The sequence below is a fragment of the Phalacrocorax carbo genome, chromosome 17, assembly GCF_963921805.1.
Source record: "Phalacrocorax carbo chromosome 17, bPhaCar2.1, whole genome shotgun sequence".
In the NCBI taxonomy this organism is placed as follows: domain Eukaryota; kingdom Metazoa; phylum Chordata; class Aves; order Suliformes; family Phalacrocoracidae; genus Phalacrocorax; species Phalacrocorax carbo.
In genome coordinates, this window is record NC_087529.1 from 13,141,111 (window position 1) to 13,166,251 (window position 25,141).

General features: G+C 43.5%; 1 protein-coding gene across 2 annotated transcripts in view; it reads left to right on the forward strand.

The window, feature by feature from the left end:
- Positions 1 to 340: 340 nt before the first annotated feature.
- RNF43 (ring finger protein 43) overlaps positions 341 to 25,141 on the forward strand; it is a 59,902-nt gene continuing 35,101 nt past the window's right edge. The window contains exons 1-2 of one of the 2 annotated variants that reach the window (XM_064467621.1): positions 341 to 1,145; positions 1,274 to 2,583. In XM_064467621.1, the coding sequence (XP_064323691.1) occupies positions 2,347 to 2,583 (237 nt within the window). In that variant the 5' untranslated portion in view covers positions 341 to 1,145; positions 1,274 to 2,346. Of the gene's footprint in view, positions 2,584 to 25,141 lie in introns of both variants that reach the window. The other variant, XM_064467620.1, reaches the window with a different exon arrangement.

Genomic DNA, 25,141 nt, shown 5'->3' on the forward strand with positions numbered 1-25,141 from the left:
GTTACAGGTCTGACCTACGGTATTATTCACCTCTCGGTGATGTTGGAGGAGAATAACAGTTGAATTCCAGACCTCTGACATCAGCCTGACCTGAAACCTCCCCGCAGCAGCGACTGGAAAGGGCGGCTGAATCTAAATTAGCGAGGGCCGGAGAGAGGCCGCGGGTGGAAGGGCCGGAGCCCCGCGGCCGCAGGGCTGCCGTGGGGCGGCGGGGCCGGCCGCCCTCCGCGGCCAGCGGGGACCGGGGCCAGCCCCCTCCCCGGCCCCGGGGCCGCCCCCCCGGTCCCTCCCGGTCCCCCCCGGTCCCTCGGGGCAGCGGCAGGCGGCGGCGGCCGCGCTGCGGGCGGCGGGGCGGGAGGGGGAGCCCGCGGTCCCGGCCCCGCGGGGGGCGGCGGCTCCGGCTGCTCCACCCTCACTTTGTGTCAGCAGGTAGGAGAGCGCTGCCCTCCCGGGGAGGAGGCGGCCAGCCGCAGCCTGCCCGCGCCGGGGGTCGCGCCCAACTCTTTATTTCTAGCTTTATTTCTTCCTGGAGGACGGGCTTTCCCGCAGGAGCCCCCGGGCTGTCCGGCGGCCGCAGCCCCGCGCCCGCAGGAGGGACGAGCCGAGCCGAGCCGAGCCGAGCCGGGCTGGGCTTCGCTGCCGGGTCGCTGCTGATGGTCCGGGGTTTATTTTCCTTCGTGCTCCCCGCGTCCAGAGCCGATAATTGCGTTTGCCGTAGCGAGGGGAGAGACTCTGGTACTTTAAAGGAGTTTTTCCGAAGTGTTTTGGGGTTCTTTCTCAGGCCGGTAGATTACATGCGGACACTTCACTTTCAGCCATGCCTGCCCCGGGAGCTTTCTGTCTGCAGTAATTTTCTCCCTTTGATCTCGCTGGATTCTCTTTCGGGCTGTGCAGCTCCGCTCGCACCTACCTGCTTGCTGCATGTCTGCGAGAGGGGTTTCCTTCTCTTTTTTTAAATATTTTTTTTAAATTATAAATACCAAACTTTTAACTTTTTTTTTTTTAAAGAAGACCAAAACCAAACATCATCAGACCCACATGGTTTTTTTTTTTGAGCTACTGGAAATTACTTTTGCCTAGGATTTACAGCAATATTTCCATCCATCCCAGCCACTGGGGACTCCAGCAGGCACACAGCTAAACAGGTTTGCAGATCATTTTTTCTTTTCTTTCTTTCCTTTTTTTTTTTTTTTTAATCACTTTTTGTCTTTGTAGCTGTGTGATCACCATAACTTTGGTTTTAATTGAAAATATCCTGTCTAAATTCTCCCAGTTATGAAGACTCCTCGGTACGTTTCGTGTGACCTTCGGGCAGACCATGGAACTTTACGTTTTATTTTGTGGGGCCTTTAGTCGGGATCTTCTTAATGTGTGCTTGGAAGTGGTCATACCGGAACTCAGGCGTGCACGGGAATAGTGCGAGAGAAACCAGATATGCTGTAATTCGGTGCTTGATACCTGTCTGGCTTGGGATCTAAACTTTTAAAGTTGTTTTGGGGACTTTTTATTACCTGGGAGCTTGAAACGATGAGAAGAAGCTCCGTGCTTTATTAATTGTCCTCGAGAACTGCACCCGGAGTCAGACTCTGAGCATGGATTGCTAGGAGAAAAGTAACTCCAAATTTGAATGAAGCATTTCTGGCATGAGAAGGATGGAAGGGATCAACTCAATTTGGAAGAGAACGGTACAGAAGCAAACTTTCCTTTCACTATAAAGGCAAGAAACACCTCCTGCGTAATTTCTGAGAAGGATACCGAGTAACCACAGATAACATTCAAGGTGGAGAGCTTCAGCTTATGTGTGGGAAATGCGAGGAGGTGAGGGGTCCCTCAAGGGTATTTGAGATGGATGTTTTGAACCTGTGGATCTTCCTAACTCTTGGGCAGGAGACACGAGGACAGCACGTCCACGGCGGGATCTCCCCGTGCCTCATCTCTGTGGGACTGACGAGTTCCTAATGCTCCCTGGTGTTCCTGTATATCTGAACTGATTTCTTGCTTGCAACCTGTTTCGCTGATCTTTCCGGATTTATCTGCTGGAGGAGGGACTCATAATTTTTTCTTTTAGTTTGTTTGTTTAAAATATGCCTTTGAGCTCCCAGCGGCCTTTGAGCACGTGGCACCGAGGAAGAGAAAAGGTGATGGCGAGAACCGGAGGAGTTGCCCGGTAAGCAGCGCTGGTGGTGGGTGACTGAGCCCCTCTCTCCTCTTCCTCCTGCCTCCCCGCCGCTGGGACCGCACGCTCGGAAACCCGACGAGCTTTGCCGACGGCTGGAGCCTGCCGCAGGGTGAGGACGCGTTCCTGAGCGGTATGTGTGGCCGGAGCCCGCTGCTGCAGCTGGTAGCATGAGTGCTGGCCCCCAGCTGCAGCTGGCTGTCCTCTGGCCTTGGCTGCTCATGGCGACCCTGCAGGCAGGACTTGGCCACACGGGGCTGGTGCTGGCGGCGGCGGTCGAGTCGGAGAGGTCAGCGGCGCAGAAAGCCATCATTAGGGTGATCCCCCTGAAAGTGGACCCTATCATACTGGAAGGGGAGTTTGCAAACGTTGCTGAGGTGACTCCAGCCGAAGGAAAACTGCTGCAGGTAAGAGCAGCTTTATTTTATCCAACTCCATCTGCCTTACCTTCCCGCTCCTGCGCTTTCCCCCCTTTTCTCTCCTTGCTGCTTCAGCTCCCGGCGTGGCGCGTTTGCTTTTATTTCCTGACTGTGGATTTATAACTGAAGCAACGAGGCATTTTTTATGTGAGCTGTCCACCTGTGTGTTTTGTTCCTTTGTGTTCCTGCTCCCAGCCCTGTGCGCTGTTTGGAGGCAGAAGGGATCGTGCAAATGGGTGATTCTTCATTTGGTCACCATCCGTAGCTGTGCCTGTATTAATGTTGAATTTTGGATGTGGTCAGTTGATCCCACGAAGATGATTGCGTATCTTAATTGAGGTTATAAAGCTAAGTGTGTCAAGTCACATGTTGGGACGCTAAACGTTTGATAGAAAACATGTTGTTGTTTTGGGTTTTTTTCCTTTGTGAAATCGGTAAGGTTTTCTACGCGCTTCGGCTGATAGCTGGGGTTCTGGCACAGCTGAAATACGCACCCAGACTTTGCCCACCAGAATTACTGACGCTGCTAGTTGTTGCCTTGTGTATTGCCTGGACCTGAAAGCTGCATTTCACCCATACAGCGGTTCCTGTGGTGTCACCACCGTGCATTTTTATAAGTGAAATTAATGCAGGTTTCTGACTAAGCAGAGAGCATCTGAACATCTCGCTGTGAGGTGCAGGTGCTGCTAAGAGAGCTGAGCTATGTGTTGAACAGGCTGATCTCATGCGTATGCTAAGTTTTGAGCTCAGTTTCTTGAGACCTGGTGGGCGCTCTCTTGGTTCTGTTGGTAATTTGCTTGGCAGTCGTGTGCCTTGTGCTTGAAAACAAAAAATGACAAAATAGCCTGCATTAATATTAACTCTTAATTTTTGAGTGGCTTTTTCCAGACTTGACTTTACGAATGTGGTATGTTGTAATCTTAATTAAATTTGTAGCTTGGAAATTTAAATTAAAATAATAATTTTACATAGTCTTATAAGAAAAGAAATAAGTTGAGCCAGCTTTAGAAGATGGTCACCTGTCTGAAAATGAAAATGGATAGTTTGTGACATTTGTAAAGCCTGTTTCTCCATACCTTCTGAACTACTCAGAACAGAGCTGTGCTATAAAATTATATTACCAGGCTAAAAAAAAAAAATCTTAGATAAATGTACTCAAGGTCCTGTTCTGTCGTGAGGCAACGTCCAGGAAAGTCAATATTTATTCCTTACAAAAACTACTATGGTGTTGCAACTGAGCACAAAGTATAGAGCGTGCACCTTTTCGAAATGAGATGATGATAACCTCTGTTGTGTGATGTGTGGATGTTTTTAGCCAAAGACAGTGATACAGACTGGGATTTTTGTATCGCCTGCCGTCACGGCAGCACAAACGAGACGTTTTGAATACTAAACTGTGAACAGCTCAGATTTACAAATGGATTTCACCCTTTAAAAATCATCCTCAAAATGGGGAGGGTTGGGGAAATACTAATCTAATCTGTTCAGTTTGTGTACACAGATACTGACCTGCACTGTATATGTTTTTAGGCCTTGATTCCACCACTGTGTGTGCGTGGGTGATGGTTCCTATTCCGTAGCCCACTGAATCCAGTGTGGAGAACCATCCAGGTCTGGTTTCAGATGGCAATGTTGGGATCAGGGGGTCAGGCGGTGCCTTCTGCAGCAGGATGTTTGCCTGGTGCCAGGCACTGTGCTCTGGGAAAGCTTAATCAAGTGTACCTGTGCCCCTGCGTGTATATCTTATGGTGTAGTTTCTAATTCTGCCACTGCATATCGAAACTTGGAATATAAAATGCCGTTTAAAATTGTTTGGATGCTGCCGATCCTGCAGTGGCTTCCTGCCTCTGGAAAGACAAAATGGGAAATGGAGCCGTAATTGTTAAGGTACAAAGTAAGAAATTAATGGGAGGAACTATTTTTAATTTGCATTTAGATCGTCAGATACTAAATATAGCTGAATAGGCATTCTTGGACATCTCATTTTACATGAGGTTGTCAACATCCCAATCTTGCAAAAAACGTTAGGTCACGTGCTTAACTTTGATGTCATTGGAACTCTTGTTTAAATAAACCTAAACCTGTTCACACTTACCTGCACAATCGGTTCTTTATACGTAATTTAGGTACATAACGTGATTATCTTTGCAGTTAATGAGTTAAGAAGTCTAGTTTTTACACCATTTTTGGATAGGTCTTCTTGGTTGTGTCAGACCCTGTAAGATGCAGTCAGCTCTCATGCCCATCACAGGAGAACACAGACTGCAGAGCTTAGCTTGGAAGAGTGGACGGCCCAGTCTTGTTTTCAAAGCAATGCTCTTAGTTCAGTGGTGTAATAAGATCGCTTAAGGCTAAGTGGTACAGAGTCAGCCCTCTATTCAAGTAAAGTTCTCTTTAACTTATAATTATCTTCATAGTGTTCTGGTCAATATATGCTTAGAAATACATCCTTAATTTAATACAGAAAATCCTGCACGTAAGTGATGGAGCCTGACCAGGTGCACTTCTACCAGAACGTTTTTTTTTTGTTTCATTTCTCCCTGTCATATTCTCTAGGATCGTCTACAGAAACGGACTTCAATCATAACGTCTTATGTTCTTAGAAGCTAACTAAAAAAAATCTTCTTTACCTAGAACAAAATAACTCCAGTGTCGAATTCTTTCTCGCACCCCTTGCCTCTATGATGGGTTCTTCTGGGAAACCTTCGGATTTTCAGATTGGCAGGTCGCTGAGCCGTGGCGGGTGACTGGGCACACGCTGGGCAGCTGGCTGGGCCCTGCCTGCCGTCCGCCCCTTCCAGCGTAACCCAGGCAGTGTTACCTCTGCCTCTCCGCACGGTGCAGCATGATGCAAAGGGAGAGGAATTTCTCAAGTAGGCAGAGCCACTTAAGACTTCATAGGTCAAAAAACCAACACCTTAGACTCCTTAGAGAAATCATCTTCAAGCTTGTGCAGAGCTCAAGCTTGTTCAGATAGCACATGCTCTGAGCATTAACTATTGCTTAACACAGGAGAAGTAGTGTTGTGAAGTAGTTTGCAGTTTCCAAATGGCTGGAAGTTTAGATTTCTGTTGAGCTCACTGCTGTAGTCTGGGCTTCTTCTGAAAAGCCCCAAACAATACTTAAAAACAGACAGACAAGCTCAAACTACTGTATTTACTATAGAGAAGGCAAAGCAATCATCCATCACCAATCACCTTACTGCCTACATGTAGAGAAAAACCACGTAGATATGTAGAACAGTGGAACAGTCGTCTTACTTAGCAGGCAAAAAGTGTATCATCAGTTTTCCCAAAAGGCATTATTTTATTGCAAGTCTCATGAGGCTTTGTTTCATTTCTGGATAATGTTTAGCCGCTGCACAGTGAGGTGATTGTAGGAGAAAGTTGACTTTCATTTACCCACTGAGCACATTGTTTTAACTTATGCTGCAAGAAAAAATCCTTGAGAACACAGAACAAGCTCCCTAAAGGCTCTGAACCCCAAAAGCAAGGATTATCCTCTTTCCTCTCCCCCCAAAGAAATAAATTCTTAAAAAATCATTATTTTTAAACTCAGTCTTCTATTTAGGGTGGAATGAATAAGAATTAGAGGAGGATCCTGAATCATAATTTTTTAGGTGTTGTATACAATTCAGAAACTGAAAATCAAACATAGATATATTCAGAAAAGAAATGTGGTGGGTGTTTGTAACAGCAGCAGTAATTAACCCTTGAAATTGCTACAATGAACCCAACAAGATCATCCTGGAAATGGAGTGTGTTTCCAACATGGCAAGGTATCGTGCTGTTGGAGAATTATAATCACCTACTTAACTGCTTATAGAGGGTTACGGTCCCAACCCCATAAGAAAGTAAATAAATTCATGGTCTCCTATACTACTAGCTCCTGGATCAACAAAAGGATGTTGAGTGAATAATGTTGACAGAGATCAAAGAAGTGGGAAAGTCTAACCAAATGATAATGGGGACTTAAATTACCTGTGAATAAACTGGTCAGATAGCACAATAAGAGTAAGTTCAAAGAAGCAATTTCTGCCTCTTGGAACAGCTAGTCCTAGAGTACACAGAAAGATATTCTTAGCATTAAGTAATGTGCAAGAACTAACTCAAAAGCTAGCAATAATTGAGTCCCTTGTATTGACTGCAGCATGATAAAATTCATTGCCTAAGTACCAAAAAGTGGAAGTCTGACACTAACCTTTAGAACTGGAAATTGCACTGAAGTGGAACAGTGAGACAAATGGCTCTTACAGCCTAAAAAAAAATATCTTTAGATGTGACATAGATACCACTCAGGAAAGTAAAAGCAGTCTTGGGAAACGAACAAAGAATTGACTCAAAAAGGCGGTAGTAACCCAACACAAACACATTGGTAGTGCTCAAGAAACCATTTGGGCCAAACAGAGCTTTAAAGAATTGGACATACAGTATTAGTATAGGATTGGCATAGCATGTAGTATAACCTGCAGTGTAGATTAGTATGACATTAGTGTTAGTATAGGATTTAAGTGTATCGGAAAGGTGAGCCATTAAAATCCAGATGCAGAGTAGGGAGTCTCAGCTAGAGGTAGCTGCTAGAAAAAGCTGAGCTTAGAGGCTGTTTCTGAATTTCCATCCCTCTCTTGAGCATATGCTGAGGCTGAGCTGGAGCTTCGCATGGTGTGTCTTCTCCTTTCCTGATCAAGAAAATGTGTGGCAGGAAACTGTTCTCTGTTTAAAAAGGAGTTTGAAGGACTTTAAACCTAAATCTTCCAGCTCCCCACTACACCGTCTTCTGCTGGTCATTGTCCCAGTAGAATTATTTATGACATGTGTAGGAGTGGACCTGTCCTTAACTGAAGATTTTGCGTACTAAAAAGGTCACGGATCTGGAAGCCCAAGTCATTACATGGGGTAGGCATAAATAGGGGAAACAAACCCAACTGCAGCAGAGCAAAGATGCATGGTCAGAAGGCTAAATCAATAGGGCTGGAGTGAGTGACAGTCAACAGAGGACTTCTGGCCACACACGCCCATCCTGGAATATATCCAAAGAGCAAGTGGACATTTCCCAAAGATAAGCTGGCAGAGGGGTGAGATTACAGGAGAAGGGAAACGGGCTTCAGTTGTTCCTCTTGGCTGGAGCCAGGCTGGATTTGTGGGTGAAATGGTTCTGAACCATCAGAGAAATTACTTTTTGTTCTGTGCCTCCATAAAACTAAAGGTTCGGTAGGCATTTCATGCAGATCGTGGAGGGCTATTCTGAATTGCATGTGATTTCATTATTTTTAAATTAAAACTTTCAGAATTGTCAAAGTAATACAAACGTCATAAACTGTGTATAATCAAAGAGAACTCAGTTGTATTTAACTTTATTTTGGACAAAAACTGATACGCATTTTTATGTATTATATCACTGTATTTCTCCATTCAGCTCTCAAACATGCCTAAAAGCTTTCTGTGGACTTTCCCCAAAAGTCTTACTTGTTCTGAAAGCAAACAAGTTTTAACCTAAAAGGAAAAAAGTAACAAACAAGTGCAATGGAAAATGTGCAGTGTAGTTTGATCTTCAGGTCTGTCTTCAGTATTCTAAAAATCTGTGTTGCAGGGGTTGCCAAGGGTCAAATATATGAAATCGTGGTTTGCAAACAAAACAGAGTCGTGAGCCGAACCTCAGTACAGGGCTATACATCCCACTCAAGCGATGCACATTCATATTTTATCACCCTTTTGGGCTTCTTCATTCTAGGTCTTGAGATTAGATCTGGTCAGGAGGACAGGGTATAAAGTAGGCATAAGCAGCATGGATGGTCATGGTTGTCTCTTCTGCCTTTGAGTTTACTGGTTTATTATTTCTTTTAATATCTGTTTATTTTTCTCTTATTTCACCAGCTGTAGAGAACAGGAAGCACTGCACTGCCTTTCATTTGCCCATAACAATTTCAGCCTGCATTAAGGAATTGTAATCACATCTCATGCTTCGGAGCTTCGGGCTTGCTGCCAGCACAGATCAGGCAGGATTTGGCCAAGAGTTGTCCTGGGACCTTTTCACCTTTTTTTTTAGGATTGTCAGGGATTGGCCTTACCTCAAAGCAAAGCGCTAAAACACGTAGGTCAGTGTTCAAAGGTATTAGAGAGAATATTGTTTCGAATATGCGTAGGTTGTAAGGGTTACTCCCATGCACAAGATGGAACAAATCGCCAGATTTAACTGGAAGACTCTCTTCCCCCCTGCAGCCACCCCGTTCAAATTATCTGAAATTTTGGGTGTGTATCCTCTTCCTCTGCAGCTTGAGACATGAATCATCTGCCTAGATCAACCGATGTATTCTCACCTTGTCACTTCCCTAACCCTAAAGGGGCTGGTTAAGGGCATTAGTGGCCCTTTGATCTCTCTTTTGTTCTCCATCTCAGTAATTTGGTCTCCAGTGATCAAATGGGTTAATCTGATGCGTATTTCTGTGCTCAGTATCAGGATAGTGGCAGAAATGTAATAGATTGTCATATACCGAAATTCTGAAGAGGTAGCTGAATTAATTCCTCCAGCTGTAAACTCTATGAAACAAATGGTAAGTTTCTTACCAAGTTCAGTTATGACAGGTTAATTTCCAATGTAAATAAAGCAGCCTGGGGCTTAAACTTGCTATTGTTTTAACAAAAGGTATGTGAATTCTAGTTCCAAATTACATGAAAGAATAGAATGTAGACTTCCTACTTCTAAAGCACTTCAGCAACTCTTGTTCCACGGGGTCTTTGTTCAGCTGGGTGGATTTGCTCAAGACTGCTGGGGCATCGCTGTAGGAAGGATACATACACTGCAGAAACTTGGAGAGAAAGACCTTGGAATTGAATTGGATCCAAATATGAAGAATGAATAGCACTCCAGTCCTGCACTGACGTGAAGTGGTGCTTCTTAAAAAGGCCAAAAAGCTCAATAACGGAGCAGGTGCAGTGAAGGCAGTGGCTGAAAAAGGGTTTGGGGAGGTTGCCACATGGTAGAACAGAAGAGACGACTTGGGGGGGGTATTCTAGGTAGTGAATGGAGAACGTTGGGTCTTCCATTAGTTCTATTTAGTTCTGTCTTGGGTAAAATGTTAATATTGCTTTTTGATTTTGGATATTGCTGTTTGGAAATATCTTCAAGGATATGAAAGTTGAATAACAGAGTGCACTGTGGCAATCCCTGTGACTGAATTAGAAGTTAATGCTTAGTAAGTTAACCACCATCCAGTGTAGAAATACAGCTTCAGATACCCTCTGGTGACTATGCTTTAAAGTAGTAAAAGAGCTGACAAACATCTATCTGTTATTGCTTCAGTCTTGAATCATGTCACTTACAAAATAATCTTAACTTTTACTTACTAAGACAGTTTTATTCCAAAGCAAGTGGAACCTCACAAAGATCCTGAAGAGATAAGAAAGAGTTCCCCCTCTTCCACTTGTCATGCTGTACCTCAGTTATTCTTTCATCCCATAAATGACTTATTTGAATGGTTGTCCTTATATGCAGCCATGATGTGGGTGCACATTTGTCCCTGAATGTCGATGCCAGAGACATTCTAAACATTTCCCTAGGGCTACAAAGCTCTGGTCACTGTCGTCCCCATTACCCCCTGTTTCACCTGGCCTCATTCATGTAAGCTTAAAGACGCCCCAGGTCACATAGTTCCCCTCAGCTATTTTTTTCCTACTCATCTACTCTCCAAAGTTTCTTTGTTATATCTTTGCCCCTTCCATTTTCATCTTACTTTTTCTCAGAACAACATTTATTCTTGTTATTTTTCTATATGTGCTCTTCTTGGTCACTACTGGTGCACAAGATGGTTTAGGCTGTTGCCTGGCATCATTTGCCTCCAACACTTCGCCCTCGTCCATTCTCCTCTGTGATCATCTGGTCTTTCTGTTACATCCTTCAGAGTACCTCTGACGTCTGTTCCATCCCTACAGAGGAAGATGGCTGTACAAAAAGCTGTCGTTTGTAAATTTTGTACCAAGTACATACCTCCATGAGAGATTCAGGTATCTGATTTGTTTGGGTGATGGATGAATCCCATCTACTTGTACACTATGCAGGTCCTATAAGCCCTATGTTTGAAAAGATCATCAAGCTTATTTCTGTATGTTCTTGGTTGAGAAATCACTGTGTGACATTTCTGACAGTAGCACCTAGTTGTGCCTGAGTTGGTGCCAGCTCGTGTCTTTGGGCTCCTTCGCTGACTGCTTCCTTCGTCGTTGCTTTCTCTGTAAAACAAAGGTTTTTCTCCCCTGCGAAAACCATCCATAGCTTTGCCTTGCTGGAAGCCTGTGTGGAACATTTTGGGTCCACATGACATTGCAGAGCCTTCAACCGGCTGGTAACTTCTGTGGGCTGAGGGAGATCAAGGGGCAGGAAATACGGCCGTTATGGGAAGCTTCATCTACATCCATTACACTTCAGGGAGCTGCTAGACAGGGAACCAAGAAGGGATGAAGCAATGCTGGCCTCGGCCTTTTCCTCATTGAAAATCTTGCTTTTGAAAAGCTGCTCTGTAACAGTGACATTAATGTATTTCGTTCCTGTAAAGATGTTGGGAGAGAAGCCAAAAAGTTGTCCACGGTTGTGTTTTAATCCAGAAAGGAGAGTTCTGTGAAACTTAATAAACTTGTTAAAAAGAAGCTGAGAGGGCAACTAAGAGTTACATCCTTGCAGTTGGCATGAAGGTATTTAAGGCTACTATGGCAGGAATTAAGATAAAATGCACCTCTCAAGAAATACTTGAAAAATTATACCTAAATGTAAGAGTAAGAAGTTATATAAAAGCATCCTGAAAAAGCATAAATGTTGGTAAAATGAGAAAAAGAGGAACAAGCTGAAATAACAGTGAAAAGAGGAAACCAGAAATCGTTTGCAAATGATAAAATAGCTAATAATAGATTCTTTTCAGTCACATCAGAAGCAGAAAGCTTGCCTGATAATCTGTAGGACCTATATAAAATTTAAATATAAAAGATGCACTGAGGGCAGCTAATCCAATAGCAGAAAAATTAATGCAATTCTTTTCGTGCTTTCATCTGTCTCAGGCTGAAATATCTGTAGGTGAGACGGCGATGTAGATAGACAAAATTAACGTTATCAGTCTCTGGGATCAGATGGTATTCACCCCAGCGTTGTGGAGGATGAAATCGCTGAACTATTAGCTATGTATGTGAACTCCTGTTTAAAATCACTGGAAGGTGGCTGACGGGATACCAGTTTTTCTGTGGGCTCCAAGTCATCCCCAAAAGCCCAGACCAGTATGCAGTAACATCCGCATGGAGTAAGTTGGTAGAAACCGTAACACAGAGTGTTATAAGTGATTGAAGGAGTCAACAAACCCAGCATTTGGGTAGGTCCAGATGAATTTCCAAAATGCCTAAGTCCCTCAGCAAAGGCTTTTAAGGAAACCAAGACATGGAATAAGAAGGAGGCTCCTGGGTAACTAGTTACTAGAAGATAAGAAGTAGATGGTAGGAATACCATCTGTTGTCTGTCTATTATTTATCTAATACCATCTATTACCTATAATGTAGATTGTAGATGATGTAGACGTGGCACTTTGGGACATGGTTTAGGAGGCATGGTGGTGTTGGGTTGATGGTTGGACATGATGATCTTAGAGGTCTTTTCCAACCTTAATGATTCTATGATTCTTTGCATAACTGGTAGTTTTTCACAGTGGAAGAAGCTGATGACTGTAGTTCTGCAGGCGCATGTGCTGGTAGCCATGCTGTCCCCTATGTTTAATAAGCATACGGAAACTTGAGTGCTTGGTAATGTTTTAGAACTTTCCAATACATTAACTAATTCGAAGTAATGAAGAAGAGGAACAGCTAAGACACATTGCAGAAAAACCTTACGAGACTAAATACTGTAAGGAGATGCACATGGAAAATCAGTCATTTTTTACATTAAGGTGCTGAGCTCTGATTTGTCCGTTACCATTTAGAAACTATCTTGTGATTATAATAGATTGTTTCATGCAAGTGCCAGCTTAGTACTTGGTGACTGTTGTGAAGAAAAAGAGAGAATAAACTAGAATATCTTTAAGCTCCTGTAGAAATCCAGGATACATCCATATGTTTAATATTGGGTGAAGTTCCATTCCCCACACCTCTAAAATGATGTAGCAGAAGAGATTTGGAGAAGAACATGGGGATAAGAAAAAGTATAAGATGTGTTTCATACATGGAACAACTAACTGGACTAATACTCTTCTGGCTGGAAAAGGGGCAGTCAAAGGGTGATAAGAAAAAGATCTACAAAGTCAAGAATAGGGATTGACTGTTAGTCTCTTTCGATATGAAAACAATGGGACATCCCATGAAGCAACTAATAGTTGCCAGGTTCAAAAGGACCAAAAGAAGTGCTCTTCATACTCTGTACAATTCACCTGTACAGTTCCTTGTTGCAGGAACTCATTCACTTAGAAGGCACCATACGTTTCCTTAGGATCCATTATCACAAATCTCCTCAACACATAGCCCTCAACTGGTGTTACTAGCCAGCATTTGATGCCCTTGTCACTTTGGCCTTCATATATTCCTGGGTGAATGGTTATCCCCTGTCACCCTCAATCTGCGTGATCCTGTCAACGGTGCTCTACTGACGGGATAGTAACCACTGTAATTTAGTCATGTATGCCACCTGCCTTTGTTCTTTAATGCAGTGTTACTCACCTAGTGACGTATCAACCCAAATGTTGCTATAGGTTCTTATTTTTCAGAGCAATGCCTGCTCCTCAGAATGGCTTGAGCGACCCTGTGTGTTCCGACTCCATCTTTGTATCCAGCCATGCCCTGCTCACTTACAGCCTGAAATGCATAAGTGATGGAGGAGAAAATCCTGTGTTCCTTGAGAAACAGCACGGTGACTTCAACCCCAGCGGCAAAAGAGGCAAACAGTTGCATATGTGATATGGCCTGGCTGGCTGTATCTCATGAACATAGGACGAGATGTGGAAGTCCTTGGCTGTAAACCTTCACTACCAATTCTCATCTTTGATAGCTTCATAGCTACATTTGGCCTCTTCGTGATGGTCATCCCCCACAAATTTATTGTCCCCCTTTGGAATAAAGCCCATCTTCCTGTCTGGCAGGTATACCAAGATGACTTTAGGGTTTCTCGAGATCTTGTTAAAAACCAACCAAGCAACCAAAAAACCTCTACATTTTTGTGAGTATTTTTCCCTTTTCATTGCAGAATGGACAACCATAATTCCTTCTGAATTATGCTACCCCAGCTTGGATACTCCCCTTTTGGCAAAGTTCAGAGTTTGGGCAGCCAACTCCTAGCAGGGTGAATAAGTAATATTTATTGAATTATTTTATTGACTTTTATGTTTGTTGCATGCTTACCATCTATGATTAGGTTAGGTGCTCAACTGAGCACATTTCTCCTAATATTGGGATGGCATTGTCCCCAACTCTAAATAGCCTTCAGCAATAGCAAGAATGGACCCTGTAGGCAACGCTAGGTGTGTCTCTTGTGACTCCTGACTTGGTACATCCAGTGTGCCTTTAGAAGTCTAGTCTTCCTAAAGAGGTAGATCTTTTTATGGAAGAATTTCTTCAAGGGTGTAGACTTCAAGGTTGCAGACTAGTAGGAGGAACCATGTCTTTAACTCACGGAAGAACTCGTGTGCTGCTTATGTTCTTTAGGAATCCTATCTTTGGTACTGGCAGAAAGACCCCAGTATTGGACACATTTATCAATAATATCATTCCTCTCCAACAACATTAGCCAATGCTGAATTCTAGAGCCTGTGACAAAACTGTTAGTGGTTCTGTATGTCTAAACCTTCGAGTGCACCTTGCAACATCCTGCTCCTGTGCACCAGATCTCAGGATATAACCAAGAGATTGTATTCCTTCCACCTGTTTCTGCCATTTCTGTCCTCTCTCTTCCCTCATTTTGGGCACAGACTAAGCACCCAGTCGGTGCCAACGCCACAACACCCAATCAGTGCTAGGCAGCAAGAATCAGATGCATACTGTTCAATTTTGGAGCTTGCTGACCTTTTCAAGGACCTGTCACAAGATACTGTTGTGGCAAGAGACTGCTTACTGGCACTGAATGTGTTCATCCCTCCTCACGTTCTCATGTTCCCAATGTACAATGTAGGCAACGGAGCTTGCATCTTTGACACCTACCAGAGTGTTTGGGTAGAGTACGTGCTCTTGGGATTTAGCTTCCCTTTATAATAACCGTATCTCAATAACAGTCAGACATTGAAAAAAGAGCCTCTCTACATATCAGAGAATACAATTTTTTTACAGGTCTGTTGGCATATATACCTCTCGCCTTGCCTAGGGAGTGAATCACGGTAACCTGAGAACATCAGGTCACCAAGAAGACCAGTTGGTGTGTTAAGTCAGAAATAGTTTCAAACCCTTGCAACTATACCATTTGCATCTTAAGGTCTTCATGTTCGGGTAATGTCAAACAAGACATTCTGATGTCCTGCCCTTTCTGTTGGAAGCCATGGATCCAGGGAATCCAGTGTGCCTGGTGGGAACCCAGCGACAGGAGTGCTCAGTGGTAGAAAGATGTTTTAGGTGACAGACTAAAAATGAGAAATGTGGGATAACGTCTGAGGGGACAGTTTGCAGAAGCCGGGGGTTTTGCAAAATTGACTTATTTTCCTCAGATGCCAACAAGTACTGTCTCCTTTGCCTACAGGCCAGCCTGTTTCTTGGGTTCCAGGTAAACACGTTCTTGGTTCTGTGGTCTGAAGGGATAATTTATATCTGTCTAATCCTTCTTCCCCTGAAAGCCTACTGCAAGGTCAGGCAAGATGCATTAGTGGTGATCCTGCAGACTTCAGTCTGGCTGGGACAGGCTGAGGAAATGCTGAAGCCAGAGTTATCAGAGAAGGTTGCACATCCTTCTACACTGACTCACTTAGAAGTCAAGACATTTGCTCCAGTCTATCCTCTGAATTAGATTTTGGTGCTAGATAATGGTTTTTATTAGAAGAAGCCCATCTGATCTTAGAGCCGGGGCTAATGAGCAGTAATGTATAGATTACATCAGTGCAGATATCCGAGCAACTATTTCTGTCCATCTGAGGGATTTACAGTTTTCTTTGAGCCCGTGGTCCTAAAAATCTGTATGGAGCTTTGATAAAAGAGTGTTGACCTCTATCGCAGCATAGGATGTTAAGCAGAGTCTCACCATCCAGGCAGCACAATAACATGAGCCTGTGGCAGCTTATTTATTCTAACCATGTTCTTAAATGTGACTTTCCTGGTAGCAAGAAGTTCTGCCAGAGGGTGAGAAAGATCCACTGCTAAATGTCTTAACATCCAGTGTCTTTATTCCCCCTTTGCAGATAAGGTTTCTTGTATGCTTTCCTGAGGTCATATCTAAGTTTCAGTGGAGCCAGAAAATAACCCTCCTTTCCCCCCCAGCGAACCTCAGACCTTCCTGGACAAAGCAGTATGGCCTCTCAGACATTTGATATCAAGCAGACCATCTTCTTCCTGTCTGTACAGAACCAAACCTGACAGGGAGTCTCTGTTCATTTGTATCATGAACTGGGAGATAAAGAGGTGCAGTGATACTGGTAGTTGCATAACATATTGTATCAGGAGATGTTAGGATACTGCTTGAGTGTTCCTGCCTGTGGCCATCAGTAAATTCCACCAAAGGTCAAGTCATACAATAGCCTCTCCAGAGGATGTCTCCATTCTTGACATCTGCAGAGCTGGCATGTGGAGTTCTATTAAACTCTACACCATTGCAGATGCTTCCAGGAATGATGCCAAATTAGGCAGATTGTGGTTTGTAGACTACTGTAAAATGCTTGAGACGCCCCTCCCCACTTACCTGTGGGGAGAGACAGAGAGGGAATTACTGCTTGGAGTTACTCACCTTTTGAATATGTATGTGGATTGTCATTAGAAGAAGAAAAGAAGATAACGTGATAGTAATTGGGCTGTTTTGAGATGTATACTACAAATCCACATTAGCTGCTCCCTCCACTTCCACTGAAGTCTTGTGGTTGGGATGAGTTGCAGGCCAACAACGAAGAGTATATCCATGCTTACTGTACTGAATACGTACGTATTGACAATGTGCATCTCAAAGAAGACTGCTTAATGATGGCAAACGGTTTTTTGTCTTCCACAGCCATAATCTAGCCCTTGTGCCATGATTTATGAAGTGAGGGGAAAAAAAAGGTGAAATGAAAGAGTGGTATTTATGGGTGGACTTACTGGTTTGAGTAAACAAGATGAATGCTGGTATTGAGAAGCCTGATGTTTCCATGAAGGCAAACTTCCTTATGTTTATTTAACTCTGTTGACCATGTTAAGAACTTTGAGAGATTTTTAATAGCTTATAAACTCTGGTTAAGCATCTGTATGAACATGGATTTAAGTAGGTGGGCTGAAGAACAGTAGATGTTTTGTGAATATTCCTGTGCTGCTCTAAAGTTTATGTAGGACTTGAGAAGTTCTGTAGAACCCAGGTGAAAGCTGCTAATTGACACTTAAGACCTTTTGGGGTTTTTTGGGGATGTGTTTATGTTAGCACAGGTTTGAAGGAGATTTAGGGAGATTTTTATGTTGAATTATTGAATTTGTAATGTTGAATTATTTAGGGTCTGGAGAGCAGGTCTTACGAGGAGAGGTTGAGGGAGCTGGTGGGGTTTAGCCTGGGGAAGAGGAGGCCGAGGGGAGACCTTATCACTTTCTACAACTACCTGAAAGGAGGTTGTTGCGAGGTGGGTGTTGGTCTCTTCTCCCAAGTTACTGGTTATAGGACAAGAGGAAACAGTTTCAAGCTGCATCAGGGGAGGTTTAGATTTGATATTAGGAAAATTTTCTTCACTGAAAGAGTGATCAGGCATTGGCACAGGCTGCCCAGAGAGGTGGGGGAGTCACCGTCCCTGGAGGTATTAAAAAAAGGTGTAGACGTGGCACTTCAGGGCATGGTTTAGGAGACATGGTGGTGTTGGGTTGACAGTTGTACTTGATGATCCTAGAGGGCTTTTCCAACCTAAATGATTCTATGAGTCTATGATTGTAGGTTGTCTGTGTCCTGGTGGAGAGATCACATTGTCTGGAGAGGTTAGTGTCAGTCTGGCTGCCTCTTGGCCATGCAAACCAGTCCGTTGTTTGGGTGTATGTTAAGGATTTCCTTTGATCTGGTATGGTGATTCCTGTGATCTTCAATCTCCTCAGTCTAAGTTGTACTCAGAGGATCACATTTGACCTTTTGATCATAATATCACACTGGCAGCGTGTATTCATTTGTTATTTCATCATGATACTGTCCTTTCATTGACCTTTGGTTGTTTTCAGAGTCAGTTCTTTCAAGTGTTTCTCCCACAAGTCCCTCACCCTTTGAGTATTTTCTGAGCTCTTTGTTCTTGTATTATATCGGTGTCTGTGAATATATCTGGACATACTAAAATGTCCATTGTCCCCATGTGGCCAAGACATCAGAGCTGGTGGCAAGCCTTGTTTTTGACCTTATTTATGATGGTGCAGGACTTTGTGTTATCGACAGCAAGATTTCCAGAAAGAGGTAACTAAGTTTATCCATTTGATTGACTTCTCCAGTTAAATAGGAAGTTCTTATATTATGTCATTTCAGTTCAACTTAAATGATTAAACTTAAGTGATTAGAGCAGGGTGAAGAAACCAGAATGCTGTATGTGCATATTGAATGTCATTCTGATTTATTCTGCACCTTATGCCTCACCTGTGGATACTTAAGTGTGTAGACTCTTGTCCGTGTAAGTGTTGGAAGGCTGGCCGTTAGGCACACCTGAATTGTTCATTAAGAAAGTGCATCTCTACCAAATTTCCTTTTCTCTCTTCAGTTGAGAAATGGGAAATCATGGTGTCAAGAACTCACTGAAATATTGTGCTTAGCAAATGTTTTTGTAGAAGTTATTCTTTTTATTATGCTCAGTTGATGCAGAGCCCAGGGATTGATGCGTTCGCCCAGCTTTGAAGGATGAAGACTAGCAATATAGAAATCATTCCGTTTTTAAAACAAAAATGTCATCTGGTAGGAAGAAAGATAGCTGGTTTGCATTGGTTGAGTTCAGTGCTGATTTCTGCACAGAAGACATCCACGAGCACTGGTGGAGGGGGAGAACTTTGCATTTCAAAGTAATTTCGGTTTCATCTTTAAATTTTGATATTCAGTGGTGTTTTACCAGAGCTCAGAGTAAATTCAGGAATTCAACTTACTTTCAGATAAATTTACAGGGAAAATATATCTGTCATTTCCACCCAGTCTGCACCTGTAAGCTGATATCCTTGGGTTTCTCTTAGTTTCACTGGTTTGTTTTGCTTTGTTTTCCACCATGTTTTACCAAGATAAGCATCTCTTGGTGTATTTCCCTTTCATTTCAGTAATTACCTTCTCTAGTGACTGATTTCCCGTGCTCTTCTGTTCATTTATTGCAAGATCTCGGTGTACAGCCCACATACACCAGTGCATAGAACCCTCACTTAATCATATTATCATCTCAGGTAATTCATTAAAAGCTCCTCAGAACATCAAATGGAAAAACCCCACTAATTTCTCTAAACTCCCCAAAGACACAATCTGTGTAAACAGAGATGCCTACCAGATGCCTGGAAATTTGACATCATCAAACACTGAGATGGGAATTGAGTTTCTTTCAGGTTTTCAAAGTTCTTTTACTGCAAATATTTAGCCCCCTAAAAATCCAATCCAGGTGTTATAAACTCAGCGTTTGCCACTGTTCTGACTTGCTGCAGAGCAACGAAGAAAAAGAAATAGGTCCAAGTATATATAAGATTCAAACCATAAAAGAATTTATAACTTAAACACAATAACTAAAGTTCTACATTAAATAAACGAGGAAACAATTTTGTCTCTTGAAGCCAGATGTGATATGCTTTCTTAAAATGAGCTAAGCAAGTATTCAGCTTTATTCTGTATCCTCAGAGCTCTCTTAGTGATCTTACCTGTTGAAAAAATACCCAGGTAGCTGCGGTGCAATCTCACCAAGAAGCCAGGAGCTGGCTGCCTTGTATTACAATGTACTTTTACCCACTATTGACTGGAAGTTCAGGATCAGATGAGAAACCAAGGTTGTAAATTGGGACAACTGAACAAAAGTCAAGTTGATAATGCCTTTTTCTTCTTATTGCCTGGTAATACCGTTTCAGCTTTACCTGGACAGTGTTCAGTCAATGTTTATGTAGACATAATACTGTCTGGAGCCAACCAAATACAGATTGTTGTATTGCATCTTCACTCTCCCAGGGTGTCCAGTGACCTTGCAAATGTGCTGAAAAGGGAGGTTAACAAGAATGGGATAAACCAGTCTGAGGACAGCAGGAGAGCGACTATGCTGCACCTCTTCTAGGGCCTCCCACCAGTGATAACCCCAGCCTTGCTAAACTGCGTGATTGGTTTATTATTTGACATCAAAGCCTGGAGTCATATTTAAAGGAAGTATGAAAGCCTGAGTCAAGAGTTTAATTCTGTGTAGGCTCTTGACGTTGTTTATTAGCGTATGAGATAGTGTTGAACCTCCTCCATCAGCGCACTGAGCAGCACAGGTACCTGCGTTCATAAATTGCTTGTTTTGCCGTCATCTCCTCAGGGTGAGAAATTTGGTGGAGAAGAGTGACTTGCTTTCCTGGTTTTAAAAGAATAGTTTTCTTACATTTATTGGAGAACATGAAGTCAAAGGTGTCTTTACCGAGAAGTGAAAAATAAGATCTGTGATGAGGCTTATTTCTTCAGGGAATCCAGTCCATACTGTAAGACTTGGTCCCTCCAGAATGATGTCTTGTGTGCGGACGAGTTTTACCTCTTTTGTGGAAAGGACTGGGACTTCCTGGGGCCATCTGGTTTAATACAGCATGGGCGTCTATCACAGGGCAAATGATCCAGGGCACACTGTTTTTTGGATTTGTCTCTAAAGGGAGGTGAGGCAACTAGCTCAGCATACAGAGGGCTACATACGGAGGGTTGCATGGTAGATGCCTGAAGTTAGGAAGAAAAGCCCAGTAGGAGAAAAATATCAAGGTGGGTATGTCCTCCCAAATCCCAGCAGTCGGTGGCTTTGAGGGCACCTGGGTTGGAAATGACAGACAGGACAACACTTGGATTGTTAGCTGTGATGGATCTTGACCACGTGGCTTTCTGGATCTTTTACACCTCCACATCATCTTTCATCAGGGAATGTAACCCTGGGCCTGTGAAAAGAATTATTTTTTGTTTACTTTAAACAATTTACTTGGCAGTGGTTTGAGGTGTCCCCTTCATCCTTGAATTTTGAAGAATAGTGAATAATTACCCTATATTTGTATTATTTACAATGTTTACAATTTCACAAGACTCTGGCCCCTTCTGGGTGGAGCATCCTAGGCTCTTCTTACACACAAGCTATTTCACACCTTGTTGCTACCTGTCTACTTTTGCTACCTGTGTACTTTTTTTATATTTTTCCATTTTGAGGTAGGGTGACCATTACCAAGTGGACTGTTCAGCTGTAAGTGTACCACAGATGGTATTTCCCAGTCCTCTTTTCCCATACATTCCTAACTTTGTTTGCTTTTTTGGATAGTGCAGAAATATATATAGAAAAAATATATATATATACAGTGCACACAAATAGTGTGATGTTTTCAGAAAATGTTCCAAAATTATTCCAGGATCTTCTCTGGCTTTAATTAGCTATTTTAAAGCCTAACATTTTGTCCTTACAATTAGAATGATTGTTTCCCAGGCACATCCCTTTGCACTCACTGATACTGAATTTCACCTGTCATTTTATTGCAATTATAGAATCATAGAATCACAGAAAGGTTTGGGTTGGAAGGAACCTTAAAGACCATCTAGTTCCAACCCCCTGCCATGGGCAGGGACACCTTCCACTAGGCCAGGTTGCTCAAAGCCCCGTCCAACCTGGCCTTGAACACTGCCAGGGATGGAGCATCCACAGCTTCTCTGGGCAGCCTGTGCCAGTGTCTCACCACCCTCATAGTGAAGAATTTCTTCCTTATATCTAATGTAAATCTTCTCTGTTTTGGTTTAAAGCCATTACTCCTTGTCCTATCACTACATGCCCTTGTAAAAAGACCATCTCCAGCTTTCTTATAGGCCCCCTTTAAGTACTGAGAGGCCGCAATAAGGTCTCCCCGCAGCCTCCCCTTCCCCAGGCTGAACAACCCCAGCTCTCCCAGCCCGGCCTCGCAGCAGAGGGGCTCCAGCCCTCGGGTCATTTCTGTGCCCCCTCTGGCCCCGCTCCAGCAGCTCCATGTCCTTACATTGGGGGTCCCAGAGCTGGACACAGCACTGCAGGTGGGGTCTCAGGAGAGCAGAGCAGAGGGGGAGGATCCCCTCTCTTGACCTGCTGGCCATGCTTCTTTTGATGCAGCCCACAATACAGTTGGCTTTCTGGACTGCAAGTGCACATTGCCAGGTCATACTGAGCTTCTCATCAACCAACACTCCCAAGTCTCCTCAGAGCTGCTCTCAATCCATTCTCTGCACAGCCTGTATTTGTGGCTGGGATTGTTCCAACCCATGTGCAGGACCTTGCACTTGGCCATGTTGAACTTCATGAGGTTCTCACAGGGCCACCTCTCCAGCTTGTCCAGGTCCCTCTGGATGGCATCCCTTCCCTTCAGCATGTCAAACACACCACATGCTTGGTGTCATCGGCAAACCTGCTGAGGGTGCACTCAATCCCACTGTCCCTGCTGCTGACAAAGGTGTTATACAGTGCTGGTCCCAATACCGACCCCTGAGGAATGCCACTCATCGCTGGTCTCCACTTGGACATCAAGTCATTGATGGGAACTCTTTGAGTGCGACCATCCAGCCAATTTCATATTCACCGAGTGGTCCATCTGTCAAATCCATGTCTCTCCTGTTTAGAGACAAGGATGTCATGTGGGACAGTATCAAATGCTTTGCACAAGTCCAGGCAGATGACATCAGTTGGTCTTCCCTTATCCACAAACGCTGTAACCCCATCAATGAAGGCCACCAAATTTGTCAGCATGATTTGCCCTTAGTGAAGCCCTGTTGGCCATCACCAATCACCTTATTTTCCATGTGCCTTAGCATCGTTTCCAGGAGGATCTGCTCCATGATCTTGCTGGGCACAGATGTGAGACTGATCCCAACAGATGGCTCTGGGCTGCTGAAAGGAAGAAGACTTGCTCTTTCTCTTTTTTCCCCCACCCCTATTTTCCATGTCATAACTCATCCCTCACTTGCTGTGGACCCAGTCCTTGTGAGACCCTTTCCCAAACCTGTCCAACTCTTTAAAACTGCAGAAAATTCTCAACTTTATTTGCTAGGTTCATTTTCTGATGTTTTCATAAGCTGAAAGAGCTCATGGAGAAGTCAAGGATGGGGTAAGCAGTGGGGAACGTGTGGCCAGGAGCATAGGAGGACGTAGGAGCTATTGGCATCCTGTTGCTCATTAAACCATATGCCAAGTAGCCCGAGATCCTTCATGCAAGTCTCCACAATCAGCTTGAGATTCGATAATTCAAAAAAATATTGTTTCATCTGCAAGTTTTGTCACATCATTAATTTACCCTTTCCCAAGTAATTTATCAACATGCTGAAACACTCTGCATGGGAACTTCCTGAGTTCCTCTGTAGTGAACCATGATGCAAACAATTAATTTAGCTTTTTTTGCAAATATTTTTGAGTGCATCTTTCCTTCCCTATGTTATTTGTTAGCCACAGAAACTCACTAATAGGCCTCCTGCTTCTGATGTGTTGAAAAAGGCTTTATTGTTTGTATGTAAGCCCCTAGCATGTTCTTCTCTTTTGACCAGTCTCCTTAACGTGCCAGGACTACGGTCTTTTCTGCTCTCATCATTTGGATGAAGTTCCTCTTTTCAAAAGTTGCCTTTCCCTCCTGGTGTTCTCCTTTCCTTTATTGTTCACCATTGGGCTTTTGGGGTCCAGCTAGGCTCCTTTGCTCAATGGTGTAGGTTCACTCTGAACCTCTAGCAGGAGATCTCTAAACATCATCTGTATCATCCGGAAACATTTTACCCTCTCATTTGTTTTCTAAAATGTTTTTCTAACTACTTTCCTTATTCTTGGAACTTTTTACGGTTTGGGGATTTTTATTTATTTATGTTTTTCTTTCCTATGAATATATAATGGTGACTGTTGCAGGAATAATCTGTCTTCAGCCAAAAACCCTGTGCACGATGCAGGATTGCATCTACTTTGGGGGTTTCTCAAAATCGCTCCACAAAGAAGTCAATAAAGATACCTAAAGCTGTCTGTTGGCCAAACCTCAGCACAACATTTGCCCTGAGATGACTGAAGCCGCCCATTAATACTGTGCTTTTCCACTTTTGTAACCTTCCTACCTTCCCTTAGCATTTCCTGGTCTCTGGCGTCACCATGGATAGGTGGTCAGTTGGTAACTTTAATACTTTTTTTTCCCATACAGGCATGGAATTGCAACCTCCAGATCTTTGGAACACTTTCATACAGTTAAATATCTATTAGTACAGTCTGCTGTATTACTCCTGGAGATGTATTATTACAGCTTCCACTGGATTAACTTCTTTACCTTGAGTTTTCCAGATGCTTATGAAATTAATATTCTAATTTAAAAGTAGACATTTTGTTTTTACCCATCTTAACTTCAGGCTTCAATTTTGTGTTTGCAAGACAGATAGATACTTATATGTACACACACAGAGATTTATATATCTGTATAGATCTCTACATAGATATATACACACACACGTGTACATATAAGATAACATATTTAATGATACACAGCATTCTTGCATGGTGGATATCAGCTCAGTACCCCATTTTTTAGGTGCAGGAATTAAGAGACAAATTTTATATCCAGATTCCAGCTATGAATGCATAAAGCCTGACGTGCAAAGTTACTTTTGGAATCTAAAAGAGCAGTGTGCTGTGGTGGGTGCTCCTTGAGAGGAGAGCAGCGAGTGCTCCGTGTTGCCTTCTGAAAGTGCAATGAATTGGAAAATGCTCGCTTAAGTTGCTAGCCCAGAGCGAGGCAGAGGCAGGGCTTGAATCGGGTTCAGACAAAGGCACCGATCGAACGTCTGCAGTACTTAATCTCTGCAAATGTTAATAAAAGTATTAGGCAGGCAACATGTTTCCTCTTGTTTTGTTATGGTTGAATTTCATATGCAGACAGCATGCCACAAACCTCATTTTCCCTTGCCATCCCTTCACACCAGCAGCAGCTTTCCCGAGCCTCAGGCACCGCAAGCTCTGACTCATTTACTTAATATTCCTCTAATGAAACTGCCCAGAGCTCTGGACCTATTCTCCTCCAAAACAGCCTTTCTCCTCCCTATTTTTCCACACCCTACGCTTTCTTCTCCGCTCCTGTCACATTCCTAATCAGACTTTAGCTGAGCTTCCTTGAGCAGACCTTGCCTACTGCCAGCCCTTCCATTCCCTGCCCAGGCCCCTCTGCCTCCTGCCAGCCCCGCTGTCCGAGCTGCGGATGGGCTGCGAGGACCAGCCCGCAAGTCGAGGCTGGCGGTGTGAGATGCCAGTGGAGGTACCGGACGGCCT